Below are 12,442 nucleotides of genomic sequence, written 5' to 3'. Positions count from 1 at the left end.
ACCCATCACCAGGCAAACCCATCCCCCCCCCCCGCCCTCCCCTCTAAAACCCTCAGTTTGTTTCTCAGAGTCTATAGTCTCCCATGGTTCATCTCTCCCTCCGATTTCTCCCCCTTCATTTTTTCCTTCCTTCTCCTAATGTCCTCCATGCTATTCCTTATGTTCCACAAATAAGTGAAACCATATGATAATTGACTTTCTCTGCTTGACTTACTTCACTTAGCATAATCTCCTCCAGGCCCATCCATGTTGATGTAAAAGTTGGGTATTCATCCTTTCTGATGGCTGAATAATATTTCATTGTATACATGGACCACATCTTCTTTATCCATTCATCTGTTGAAGGGCATCTCAGCTCTTTCCACAGGTTGGCTATTGCAGACACTGCTGCTATGAACATTGGGATGCATATGGCCCTTCTTTTCACTACATCTGTGTCTTTGGGGTAAATACCCAGTAGTGCAATTGCTGGGTCATGGGGTAGCTCTATTTTTAATTTTTTGAGGCACCTCCACACTGTTTTCCAAAGTGGCTGTACCAATTTGCATTCCCACCAACAGTGTAAGAGGGTTCCCCTTTCCCCACAACCTCTCCAACATTTGTTGTTTCTTGCCTTGTCAATATTTGCCATTCTAACTAGTGTAAGGTGGTACCTCAGTGTGGTTTTGATTTGAATTTCCCCGATGGCTAATGATAATAATAATCTATGTCTCACTACACAGCCCTTCCCAATTCTACTCCTCACATAAAATCGGTTTCCCCTTAGGAAAGGGACAACTGGCACAAAAACTAGAGCCAGGCTGACTTGTAGCAATTAAAATGGAGAAGAGGCTTTCTTTGAAGAAAAAGAGATCTGCGTAGGAAGGGTTAAAGGGAATGTGGTATGGGGAACAGAAATACCAAGCAGGCTGCAAGAAATTAGGTTGGCTGTTTATGCCCACATCTATCAGTCAAGATTTGATTCAATTTGATCAAAGCATGGTGACAAGTCTAGGCCAACTGTCTCAGTTCACTTAACTAGAAGTAATTAACCACTTTAAATAAAGCTGCTCTCACAAGACAGGAGAAGCCAAATAACTCTACAACACAACTGAATCAAAGTTCCATTTTTACAGACAAATTCATGAAGACACACTGTTAAATAAGGAAGCACTATCTCTAAGAAACAGATTCAGAGATGAACACTCTTTGGAGACTGCAGAAGAGACTGACAAAAACAAAATTTATCCTCTGACCATATATTCTGATCCACACTCAAAACTCACACAATTTCATGCCGTACCCAGGTTTAACACAAACACAGAATTCACTTCCCGTCCTACAGATGCAAAGGAAGAAAACTGGGCTCTAAGAAAAATTCCTAGATCTGTGTTACACAGGAAAATTCACTGAGTTTTCAACGGGCATTGTGCCTCTGCCTGCCATATGGTGTACCTGACCATATCATCACATACATGAGAAAGAAATGGAACACAGATGAGTCTTTTGTGTAAATTCCTGCTTTTTAAAATATAAAATATTCTATGATGAATCAAAACTCATATTTTAATCAACTAAAACTATGCTGCAATATGTTCAAAATGGAACCAAAGACATACTAAAATGCATTAAATGTTAAATAACTTCAGGTTCTGTAGGCTAAAATTAGTTTTTTCTAACCCTTGATTTGAATTATAGTCAGCTTCCATTTCCAGTTAAATACTCAGGATGAATGTTCTGTAATAGGCTCCTCAAAAGAATTTTCCAGAATTATATCAAATACATAATTAAATCATTTTAGTATACAACTGAACAAATCAAATTGTGTTTACTGTCACCTGAGAGGTTAAACTGCTAAAGTCAATAGGGGCAATGCTGAATATTGTAAGCTTCTGCATTAATGTCAGTGAAGATCTGTTCCACCCTTCCATCAACTGTAAGAAACCACTGAGCTACACTAGGAATTAGGTAATGTAGGAATGGACAGAGTGAGTAGTAGTCACTGGCTGGTTGTCCTAATTCCCTACTACATATCAGTCTCCCTGTTTTGAAGAGGGAGCTGAAAAGCTAGCTTAGTAGAGAAAGAGGTCAATAACAAAATTCCCTCTCCTCTCTTCACTCCCCATCATGCAGCTGGCACTGTTCACTCTGGCAGACACAGCTCCCTGAACATAATGGTGCAATCACCGCTTCAAACATCATTACTAGCTAAAATAGATAACCCACTTGCAACTTGACTATTTTTATAGATATAACATTTTCATTACAGTTTAAATGCTCTATTTGTGATTTATTCCATTTAACCAATGCAGTTTCCCTGAAAGTATCTATCAGAGCCCCAATAACCACAATTACCCAAATAGTTGTGAAAATTACACTTCCGAGGTGCCTCTTATCTCCTTGTACCCATCACCAAAAACTTCATGAACTGAATCCTAAATCTGAAAAATTTGTAAACTCTCTGGTTTATATGTCTTTGGTGACTAGAAACTATTTTCCCCTACTTCTTACAGATCTACTTTTTCACATGGGGGTCTTGAGAACTGGATTCTTTATGTTCAACAAAAGTTTACTAAATATGCTTTACCTGTGATCCTTTGAGTCATGAAGAAAAATAAATTTGAGACAGAAAACTTTTTATTCTTTTATTAAAATACAAATAATTCTTAATCTAGACTCACTAAGAAAGAAATGATTCAATATACATTCTAAATAGGAATTATTTTTGTTTAGATTAAAAGGTAGTTATGTCAAAGACACTTGAAAAGGTTTGCAGCTATCTCATGAAAGATGTTAAATAAAATGAAACTTCACATACAGTGTGGAGCGAGAAAAGGAAGGAGGTAATTCAAGTACTCTGGTGAGCTCTAAGGAGCTCAGATTTCTTTAAAGACAAAAGGGATGGATGAGAGAGAGGTATAACTGAAGACAAACACAAAAAGCATTTACCTGGGAAAATGTTAATGTCCCTTTCAATGAAGTTTGAAAAAGAGAAGTATAAAAAGTTCACTTCTATAACAGATAATGTAACCTTAAGCTCTGACAGACCATAAGAGAATTTCCTGTGACATCTAACAATGCCAAGAATTTGATTCTTCCCAACTTCTATTTTGCTTCTATCATCTCTAGTGAGAATGATTTTCAAACCAAAAAGTATAAACAAATGATGTTGGGAGATTATTGAAATTTCAAAAAGGCAGAGATCATAACAGACATTTTAAATGAATGTAAGTATTCAGACCCAGAAGAATTAGGTACAAGGGGGAAGAAGGAATTTGCATCAGTACTAGGTATCATCAACAGTTCATATAGCTGTAAACAAGCTATAATAAAGTAGCCTGATTTGGGTGGAATTTATAGAGTTACTACTAGAAATAGATCAAAGGAATGCCATAAACAGGACACAGCATGAATTCAGAAGGGCAATGGATAAAATACCTCATAATATCCTCATAGGTATATTAGAAGTAGCTGAATGAGAGTTCTATTAAGTGGCTTCAATGCTGGTAGAAATACCATGTGTAAAGTTTGCTGCTTTTAAATTTACAGTAAGCTAAAGAAAGGTTCTTTAGGGATTATATCATCATGTGTTGAATTCCAATTATAGAAAACATGCTTATTAAATCTACAGATGATGCAGAGAAGAAAAGTTAACATGCTGGAAGATAAACTCAAGAATCAAAAAGATCTAAATAGATTATAAATATAGGCTAAAACAAGGAAGATATAATGTAATAGGACTAACTTAAGTTCAATCAACACTTTTACAAGAATGATAGGGAAACCACTGCTTCACAAGTCACTGAAAAAAATACTTGGAAGTTTTAAGTATCTGCTCAGTGTGAGCCAATGTCATTATATACCTCAGTAAAACTGGCCTGTATTAAGGTATGTCTTAAATCAATAATAAAAAGATAATAATTTCATTGTATGATGTTTTAAATAGCTGGTATTTTGATTACATAATACATCTTCATTTTAGAATACTGAAAAATGTAGATAGCAAAAATAAAATAAAGATCACCCACAATTCTACCACTCAAAGATGAATACTACTTTTTACATTTCGGTGTTTATCATTCCGGACTTCTTAATGCACATTATAAATTTTCACACACACTTATTTTTTCTTTAAGAAAAAAAAAAAAAGGATCATGCTACAAATGCTATTTTGTAACCTGTTTTTTTCTTGTTGTTGTTGTTTTTTTAATTCAACAGTATATCAAGTCCCAGTATATTTACTCTGGTCAACTGATATTTGGTGCATTTTGTTCATTTCTGCTCACCACCTTTACGAGAGTCATTGCAGAATTTGAGAATATGCAAAGAAGTAAAAAGAGAATAGTGAAAAGCATGAAAATCTAACTTCACCTACACTCCATTGCCAACTAGTACCAACTGCTGGAAATTACAGGGAGGAGGATTTCAACTCGATATAAGGATAACTTTTTTAATAATTAGAGCTGTCCAAAAAAATGGAATGGATCTAGTCATTTAAGGATTTTACAAGGCTAGAATAACTAACTGGTAAAGGGTGTTACAGGTAATTCCTCTAGGTCAGAAGTTGAATAAAAGGCCCCATTTTATTTGCACATTCTGTAATTCTAATGGAAATTCTACTAAAGAAATTTACTCCATGTCCAGTATGAAACAAATCTTTAGTAATCAAGATCTTAAGAAACAGAGTCAAGTGCTTTAAAGCTGCAGGAGAAATAATAACACTAATGATAAACACCAATGTGCTAAATGCTTTGCTTTCATTTCTATTTCACTTAATTCTTACAACTATATAATAGGTACTATTATTAATCCCATTTTATAGAACAGGACAGTGAGGCTTAGATTTTTATATTTATTGAAGGTCATTCTTACTGTTGCTGAAAATGCAGTGTCACCCAAGCATACCTGATTCCCCATCAGGTAGCTACTGCTCACTTAGTAGGCAATTATGTCATCAAAAGCATCTTCAGAAAAGTTCTTATCTAGTGATCCCTCAAAAGGCTCTCATGAGATGTTTATTGTTGTTGTAATTAGGAAAAGAATTAAGGATTTTTAAGTCAAATTATTCATAGCAAAAAAAGAGGCTAAGCCCGTATCTTAAATTTTCATGAATCAAACAGATTCAATGAATAAGATAACTTCAGATCTTTGCCATTACTAATTAAGTGATCTTGGGCAAATCCTTAATCTTCCTAACTCTTCAGTCCCGTGAAATGAGGCTCAGCCAGTTAAAGCTGATATAAGAATTGAATGAGATGATATACATAATAGCACAGGATCTGACACGATTATTACACAACACAAGTAATAAAGGCAGGGAGGAGGCAGTGGCAAATCTATTCCGTAATTCATTCCGAAGTATTTAAAAATGCCCAAGTATCATTATGTTTGAAGAGGAAGAGGTCACATTTCCATCATTCTGTAAATAAATTTCTGATGACAATCATTTGTGAAAAAAGTAACAACTAAATTAAATGTGCCTTCTTAGGAATTTCAATTTATGCAAAGGATCACCCAAAGAATACAATTTCAACCCTCATTTTCTTCAAAGACATTGCTTTAGTTGTTTATTCAGTATGAGACAGATTCAAGTTTAAAGGTTACTGGTTTTGATTTTGACTTTTACAACTTCAAACTACTCCAATGAACCCATGTTTTTTAGTTTTGTTCTCTAGGCACATTTCTGTTTTAGAGTTACCACTCTTACCTCTGGAAAAAACAGCAAAAGGGAAAACCTCTTATGCAAGAAGTATGTTGTGGGTTACAATTTTGAAATTTTATCTTATTTAATTCCTAAAATTTGCCATCTATTCTTTTTTTAAATGGCACAACTGAGAAAGTATTTAAAAGATGTTTACCCCATCGCTTCTCGGCCTTTTGGCTAAAATCAAGTGTAGTATCTGTTCTTATCAGTTTAAAAGATGTTTACCTTAACTTCTATCAAAAAGATAGACTTTTTAAAATACAATTTATCTCAATAAAATTTACTGAAGTTCTCACTGTTCTCAAAGAATTCCTTAGTGTTTTTCCAAAAGAACTGATTACTTAGAAACCTCTTTCAGAATATATGTTTCTGGCCATAATCATTCTTATAACTAATTCAATCAACTAGTAAACATATTTATTTTATCTGCAACTTTAAAGCCATAACCAGATAAACGGCTTTTATATAAATTGGCAATTATTAGAGCTATAATCTGAAATATGTCCACACTATTTGCATTTTAAAGTGAAAATTACTTAACAAGAGAGTACACACAAGAGTCATCACTTCTAAGATCAACAAAAAAAAGTCCCATAATTCATTGATCTGAACTATCATTCCAATAAAATGTCACTATTAACAAGTATAGATGATCACATATGGAGCTTTTTAAAATCCCATCAACTATTTGCCAAATTCATTTCACTCTAATACAGATGTTTTCATTTTCCTTATTAGCCAGTATTGTAATTAACTGCACCGCCTGAACACTGTAACATATAAGAACCTGAGTAAAGGACACAATGTTATCATCCAGCAGTCTGTATTAAACTTGTTAAAACCAAAGAGTTTTTAAAAGCCAAGAAAATCACTTGGATTTTTTAAAATTTTTACAAGTACAGTTGGGTTGCTTAAGAGATATTTTAGGGTGAAGATATTAATGATAATTGATGCTTCCAAAAATATCCAGGGCAAAGTGAAGAGCCATAATTTTATGAACTAAAGAGCTTTCCTTGCATTTTACCTAGTGAATATTCTTCAGGCTTCTTCCCTCTTAACTTATTTAATTTGTCCATCAATTCAACTTTTAAGTTCATAGTTTTTCAAATATGCAAATCAACCCAGCTATTTCAAGGTACTGCCTGCTGAATAAAGACCTTGACATTTTTTTAAATGTCATCTCAGCGTCTCCAAGCAATATTAGTCTCACCTGCAACATCTTCATATTAAAAGGCCTCTACTACATTCCATATACACTATCCCAATCCCGACCTGACATCCGTCATCCTACTAACCAAGTTTCACTCTATGTCCAGGTAACTGGAAGTACTACCTCACCTGTCTCATCAAGTTTTACACACACCCTGTACTGGTGACCTCTCATCAGAAGGTTCGCTCACTTCAATTTGTGGGATCATAACCCACAGCACAGCAAATGTCTTCTGCAAGAGAAGGTAGCAGCACCCAAAGGCTGTTGCTTTTTGCAGGGTAATTGCATGCACGCAATAGCTTCTCTACCAATTTCATTCAAATAGACAAAAAAAAGCTGGGTTCGACACTGAAAATACATTATAAATACTGTAAATACAATATAAATACTATAAATAAAAAGCGAGTGGAACACCGATTTTCTTCCAGCAACCCCAGTACATGTACAAGTTCTGCACCACAGCTCAGAAAAAGTAGCTACTGACGCATTGATGGAAGGCTATTTTCAAATTACTCAAAGAATCTAAGGCATCAATCTGACTGGGAGCCTCATGCCTCCTCTCCACACACACAGTCTGTTTTCCTGCCTAATTTAAGAATGAATCGCTGGCAGCCACCAGGTGCAATAACCATGAGGAGGAGAATGGATCTATCACAATGCAAAACGAGGTATGCAATCCCAGAGCTGGTTCCCGTCCTTACCTTAGCAGATTAGACAGGGGCAAGGGTCCAGATCCACCGCCCAGGATCCCTCCTTTCCTGCCAGACAGGAGTTTCTCCACCAGAGCCACATTTCCAGTGCGGGCAGCTTCCAGCAGCTCCTGGTCCTTCCCCATAGTCTTTCACCGGCTCCCTCACAGAGTCCTTCCCCCGCCCCCCCCCGGTCCTCCTCCCCGCCCACCCCCACTCCCCAAAATCCAGGGCCCTCCCTGCCCCACCCTAAAATAATGCAAGAGCTTCAGCACGAAGAGATTCCTGCAGCCCCAAGCCGGGAACACCACTCTCCTCCTCTTCAGGGCGCAGCTTTTACAATGGGGATCAGACCATGTCTAGGAAGAGGGGCTGGCCGAGTGGGGAGCCGCGATGCGCCCCCACAGCCACTCGCCTGAATTCCCGAGGCCTCGTTCCCGCGGGTGGGGCGTGAGGGAGTGCTTTTTAAAGAGAGCGAGGAGGATGCTGAGGACTAAGGAAGTCGCAGGAAGAAGAGGCGGAGGCAGTCCTCGCCGGAGCCGGGGCGCAACGAACAACCGCGGCGGCGGCGGCCCGCGCACCTTCGTGCCCGGGTCCGGCTCTCTTGAGCTTCCGCGCCCGGCGGGCTCGGCGGTTAGGCGGCGGCGTCCGCGGCCCGCGACGGAGAGTAGCGCGGCGGCTGCGGCTCGGGTGGCCCTGGTCCACGCCGAGGCAGGGCGGTGCGGACGAGCCGCGGCGGGCGCGTGCCGAGGGCGGCGGAGACGGTGGCGACGGCGGCGGCGGCGCAGGGGCTGAGGCAGGGCGGGCGGGAGGACGCCCGGGTCCGCCTGTGGCGGCTCTGAGGCCTGGCGCGCGTGGCGGCCGGCGTGCGGGGGGCGTGTGCGCGCGCGGGCAGGTGCGGCCAGTGGGTCCGTCCGGAGTCGGGCCGGGGGGAGGGGGCCGGCCCGGATTGGGGGCGGGGCGCCGGGAAGATATTATCTTCGTTTTCGTGGGCGGGGACCCTCCCTCCTCCCTCCTCCCTCCTCCCTCCTCCCTCCTCCCTCCTCCCGTCTCCTTGGGAGAGGTTTAACCGTGTGAGGACTGGAGTTCTCCCGGCTGCCGTGACCCTTAGTCCGCGGGGCCGGTGCGGGCGCCACGCCTCGGGTCCGTCACGAAGCTTGAGGAAAATCCTCCATGACGGGGGTGGGGAAGCTGGTGATGCTGGGAAGGGGCCCTTTTGCGGTTGCTTCTGTCCCGGCAACTTGACTGCCGTTTCGCCCTTCCGCTTACCTCCGCGAGACGAAGGGGAGCAACCTTTCTTGGTTAGAAAGGTTTGTTTTATCCTAGTTTCTGTGGCACTGGCCACTGTACAGTTTGTGACTGCTCCAGTTTTTCTAGTCTTTAATCAGCCCCACATTTCAGCTGGGCTTTGGAGAGCTACTGACGTCTAAAAATATCAGGGAAAAGGCTCTAATTGAAAATTCCTCCGCACGCACACTGGGAAAAATATAAATGGACATGGATTAGAGACCCACTTTTAATTTGCATATGTATCATCAGCAATTCATTGTGCATGGTTGGCTTGAATTTGTTCCATTTTTTTCTCTCCTTGCCCATGGTAGAGAACACGAGTTTATTTTCTTTGGAAACTTACTGTGATACCTTGTGCTTTGCCTTGCCCTCGGAATACACGGTAAATGTTAACTTGTTGAATATCGATTGAGAGAAAAGGGTCGTAATAGGCACTTTCCTCACGACAACCCAGTGAACTGGGTATTACTAGAGTATATCCATTTTGGAAATGAGGAAATAGTGGCTCAAAGGGTTAATTAAATTACTCAAGATGCCGCACACAGTAAGTGGCTGGACAGATCTGGACCCCAGAATTGACCCTCTGCAGGGTCCATGCTCTTCCCAATAACATTTTACAGTCCCCATGAAAAAGTAAAATGGGCTGACAGTAATTATCACAGACATTGCTGAGCGGTCGCTATGTACCAGGCACTATGCCACATGCTTTCCATATGTTATATCAACCTTCATAACAATTCCATGAGACAGGTACCATTTTTATCCTTATAGCTGAGCAAACAGATTAGCCCAATATGCAGCTAGAAAGTAACTGAATCAAGACTCAAATCCAGAGCTGCCTGCTATAGGCAGAGATTTTAAATAAGTAACTGGGGAAAACTTATAATACATTCAGAGATAAATAACAAATATATTTTTAAAAATTTTTATGGAATTCCATGTTTTGAGATTTCATTTGAATGGTTCAAAGTAGTAGGTAAATTATGGTTATTTATAGGAGGTTTACTGAAGGAAATTGATTTTGAGCTAGTGTGGCTTTTTGTTTGTTTTTGTTTTAGAATCTGTTCTAATGATTAAGATGATATTATATGTGCTGATAATATGATCCTTCACATAATGAGACTAGCAGACCAGTTAAAGAAACAAAGTAAAGAACTATTCGATTTATTTTGAAAATGGCTAGGGAACTTTCTTCCACTTTACTAATGTTACCACCCAAGCAAAACACCCCTTTCTCAGAACATATAGTAAGTAGTCAGTTGGTCAGAGCTAAAAAATCACCCTCAAGTTTTCACAAGCAACATTTAATCATGGCTGATGTAGTGTTGGAGAGGCTAGTGAGTTATTATCAGAAATCAACCCCCATTGGGAAAACCATTAGTAATGATTAACTCTAAGAATCAGTTCCACAGTTACAGGCACTCTAGTGGTTTAATATATTCAGAGTCAGCTTTTCAACTCTGAATGCCTTGTTTTTACTTACATCATAGCTTCTTGTCAAAGAGGACAGAGGTTTGAATGAATAGAAACTAATATGCAAATTAAAAGTGAAAACATTCTTCCAAAAATCTGAAGAAGCAAAAAAAAAATGCATATTTTTTAAACATCCAGATTTCATCAAGATATTTTTGCATCTGTGTAGAACTGGGAAAAACCAGAAAATCTTGGGAACCATTTAAACAGGCCACATCTCAATTTGCACGTATATAAAATTCAAAAGTTGTATCTGATGGTCTCCACTGGCCTTTACAGTCCTAACATTTATGCATATGATGAAATATGGACTTAGTCCATTAAATTATATGCATAATTGAAGCTAGAAATCAAGTAAGGAGACAGATTTGAGATCAATTTCTATTCTGTTTTTAATTACAAAAATAAAAAGATACTATCCTCTATTTTTTTAACTGAAACCTTTTCCATAAAAATCTATCTTTACTGGAGTGCCTGGGTGGCTCAGTCAGTGAAGTGTCTGCCTTTGGCTCACGTGATAATCCCAGGGTCCTGGGATCAAGCCTGCTTCTCCCACTCCCTCTGCTATTCCCCCAGCTTGTACTCTCTGGTGCGTGCTCTCTCTCTCTCTCTCTCAGTCAAATAAATAAATAAAATCTGTAAAAATAAAAAAAAAAATCTATCTTTACTATTCTCAGTGAACAGTATTGACAATAGTAGTAAATGCATATTATGGTCCAGGAATGATACTAGAGTCTTTTTCTCATTTTATATATATGATATACACACATACCAGTCAAGATTAAATGAGACAAAGAATCTAGTATCATTCCTAGTACATGATAACATAATATGCATTATATTTCCTATAGGTACATGATATGTATCCTGTGAGGTAGATAGTATAATTCCTGCAGAACCTCTGAATCCCTTATTCTAAATTCTAATATACACAGATCTAATTCTATACCTTTTGGCAAGCTGAGAATTACTGCTCCAATGTACATATTCCAAGTCACTCCTCTTGAGGTCAATTAATAAAAGAAGGGACTAGGGGGCGCCTGGGTGGCTCAGTCGGTTAAGCGGCTGCCTTCGGCTCAGGTCATGATCCCAGCGTCCTGGGATCGAGTCCCGCATCGGGCTCCCTGCTCTGCGGGGGGCCTGCTTCTCCCTCTCCCTCTGCCTACTTGTGTTCTCTCTCTCTCTCTCTGTCAAATAAATAAATAAAATCTTTAAAAAAAAAAAAAAAGAAGGGACTAGGGTTTAAAGGGAGACAAGGCAAATACAGTGTTTGTATACACACATACACACACAAAGACTTTGGAAATATAAAATAAATGAAGGAACATGAATCCAGATCAATCTTAGAACTATGCACCAAGGTCTGTTTGCAGTGAGGAAGATGATGTCCTTATAACATAAAGTAAACTGAGCTAAGATAAGGTAACCCTGTGATTCAAGGAAGTGGGTTCGGAAAATATCTACTTTCTCCATTTCGAGCTCTGCATATCTGGGGCTATTACGATGGGCTATGGGACAGAAGTCAACAGTTCCAGCTTACAGAATATGAAGATACTAGATATCTGAACAGAAGCCAAGTTCTTGCTCTCTACATTCCATTTAAGTTTGTCTTCATACCTACCTAGCACAAACTCTGCCCCTTATCTTCCTAAGGAAATCCAAACACCAAACGTATCATGATGTTTGCAGTCATTCTAAATTTATGGTCATGAGTGTTGAAGGCCATGGAATGTGAATCACCCATCTTCTACTGGGTCAATTAGTATCTAATATCCCACAAAATGTGGGGATTACTACTAAAACTAGACTGAAAATAAGACTCTCTGTAAATTGCACCCTGAGACTTGTCTGTGGAGAACGTTAGCTTACAAATACGACTTCATATACCCAGCCAAGCTAAAGCTTGTCTCACATTAGAGTCAAAGGACTGGAGAGAATGATAGGTTTCCAGACTGCCTTTGGAAAGCATTCTGAGATAGGTCCTGATCCAAGTATGCTCACCATCTTGGGGTAGGAAGCAGAGGAAAGCCCATTGCCTTTCAGTGAGCCATGAGACAGGCATGGCAAGAGAGAAAGAAAGCCACAGTTGAATCTGTA

General features: G+C 39.4%; 1 protein-coding gene and 1 pseudogene across 5 annotated transcripts in view; one reads left to right on the top strand and one right to left on the bottom strand.

Moving 5' to 3' along the window:
• ANKS1B (ankyrin repeat and sterile alpha motif domain containing 1B) overlaps positions 1-7,744 on the bottom strand; it is a 1,116,839-nt gene extending 1,109,095 nt beyond the window's left edge. For all 5 annotated transcript variants that reach the window (XM_021687341.2, XM_021687343.2, XM_021687344.2 and 2 more), the window contains exon 1: positions 7,595-7,744. In XM_021687341.2, coding sequence (XP_021543016.1) covers positions 7,595-7,728 — 134 coding nt within the window. In that variant the 5' untranslated portion in view covers positions 7,729-7,744. The remainder of the gene's footprint in view (positions 1-7,594) is intronic.
• Positions 5,841-5,957, top strand: LOC123325057 (annotated as a pseudogene).
• Positions 7,745-12,442: the final 4,698 nt, after the last annotated feature.

This window comes from Neomonachus schauinslandi, chromosome 5, assembly GCF_002201575.2.
Source record: "Neomonachus schauinslandi chromosome 5, ASM220157v2, whole genome shotgun sequence".
Classification (NCBI taxonomy): Eukaryota; Metazoa; Chordata; class Mammalia; order Carnivora; family Phocidae; genus Neomonachus; species Neomonachus schauinslandi.
This window is presented reverse-complemented; position numbering and strand designations above follow the sequence as displayed.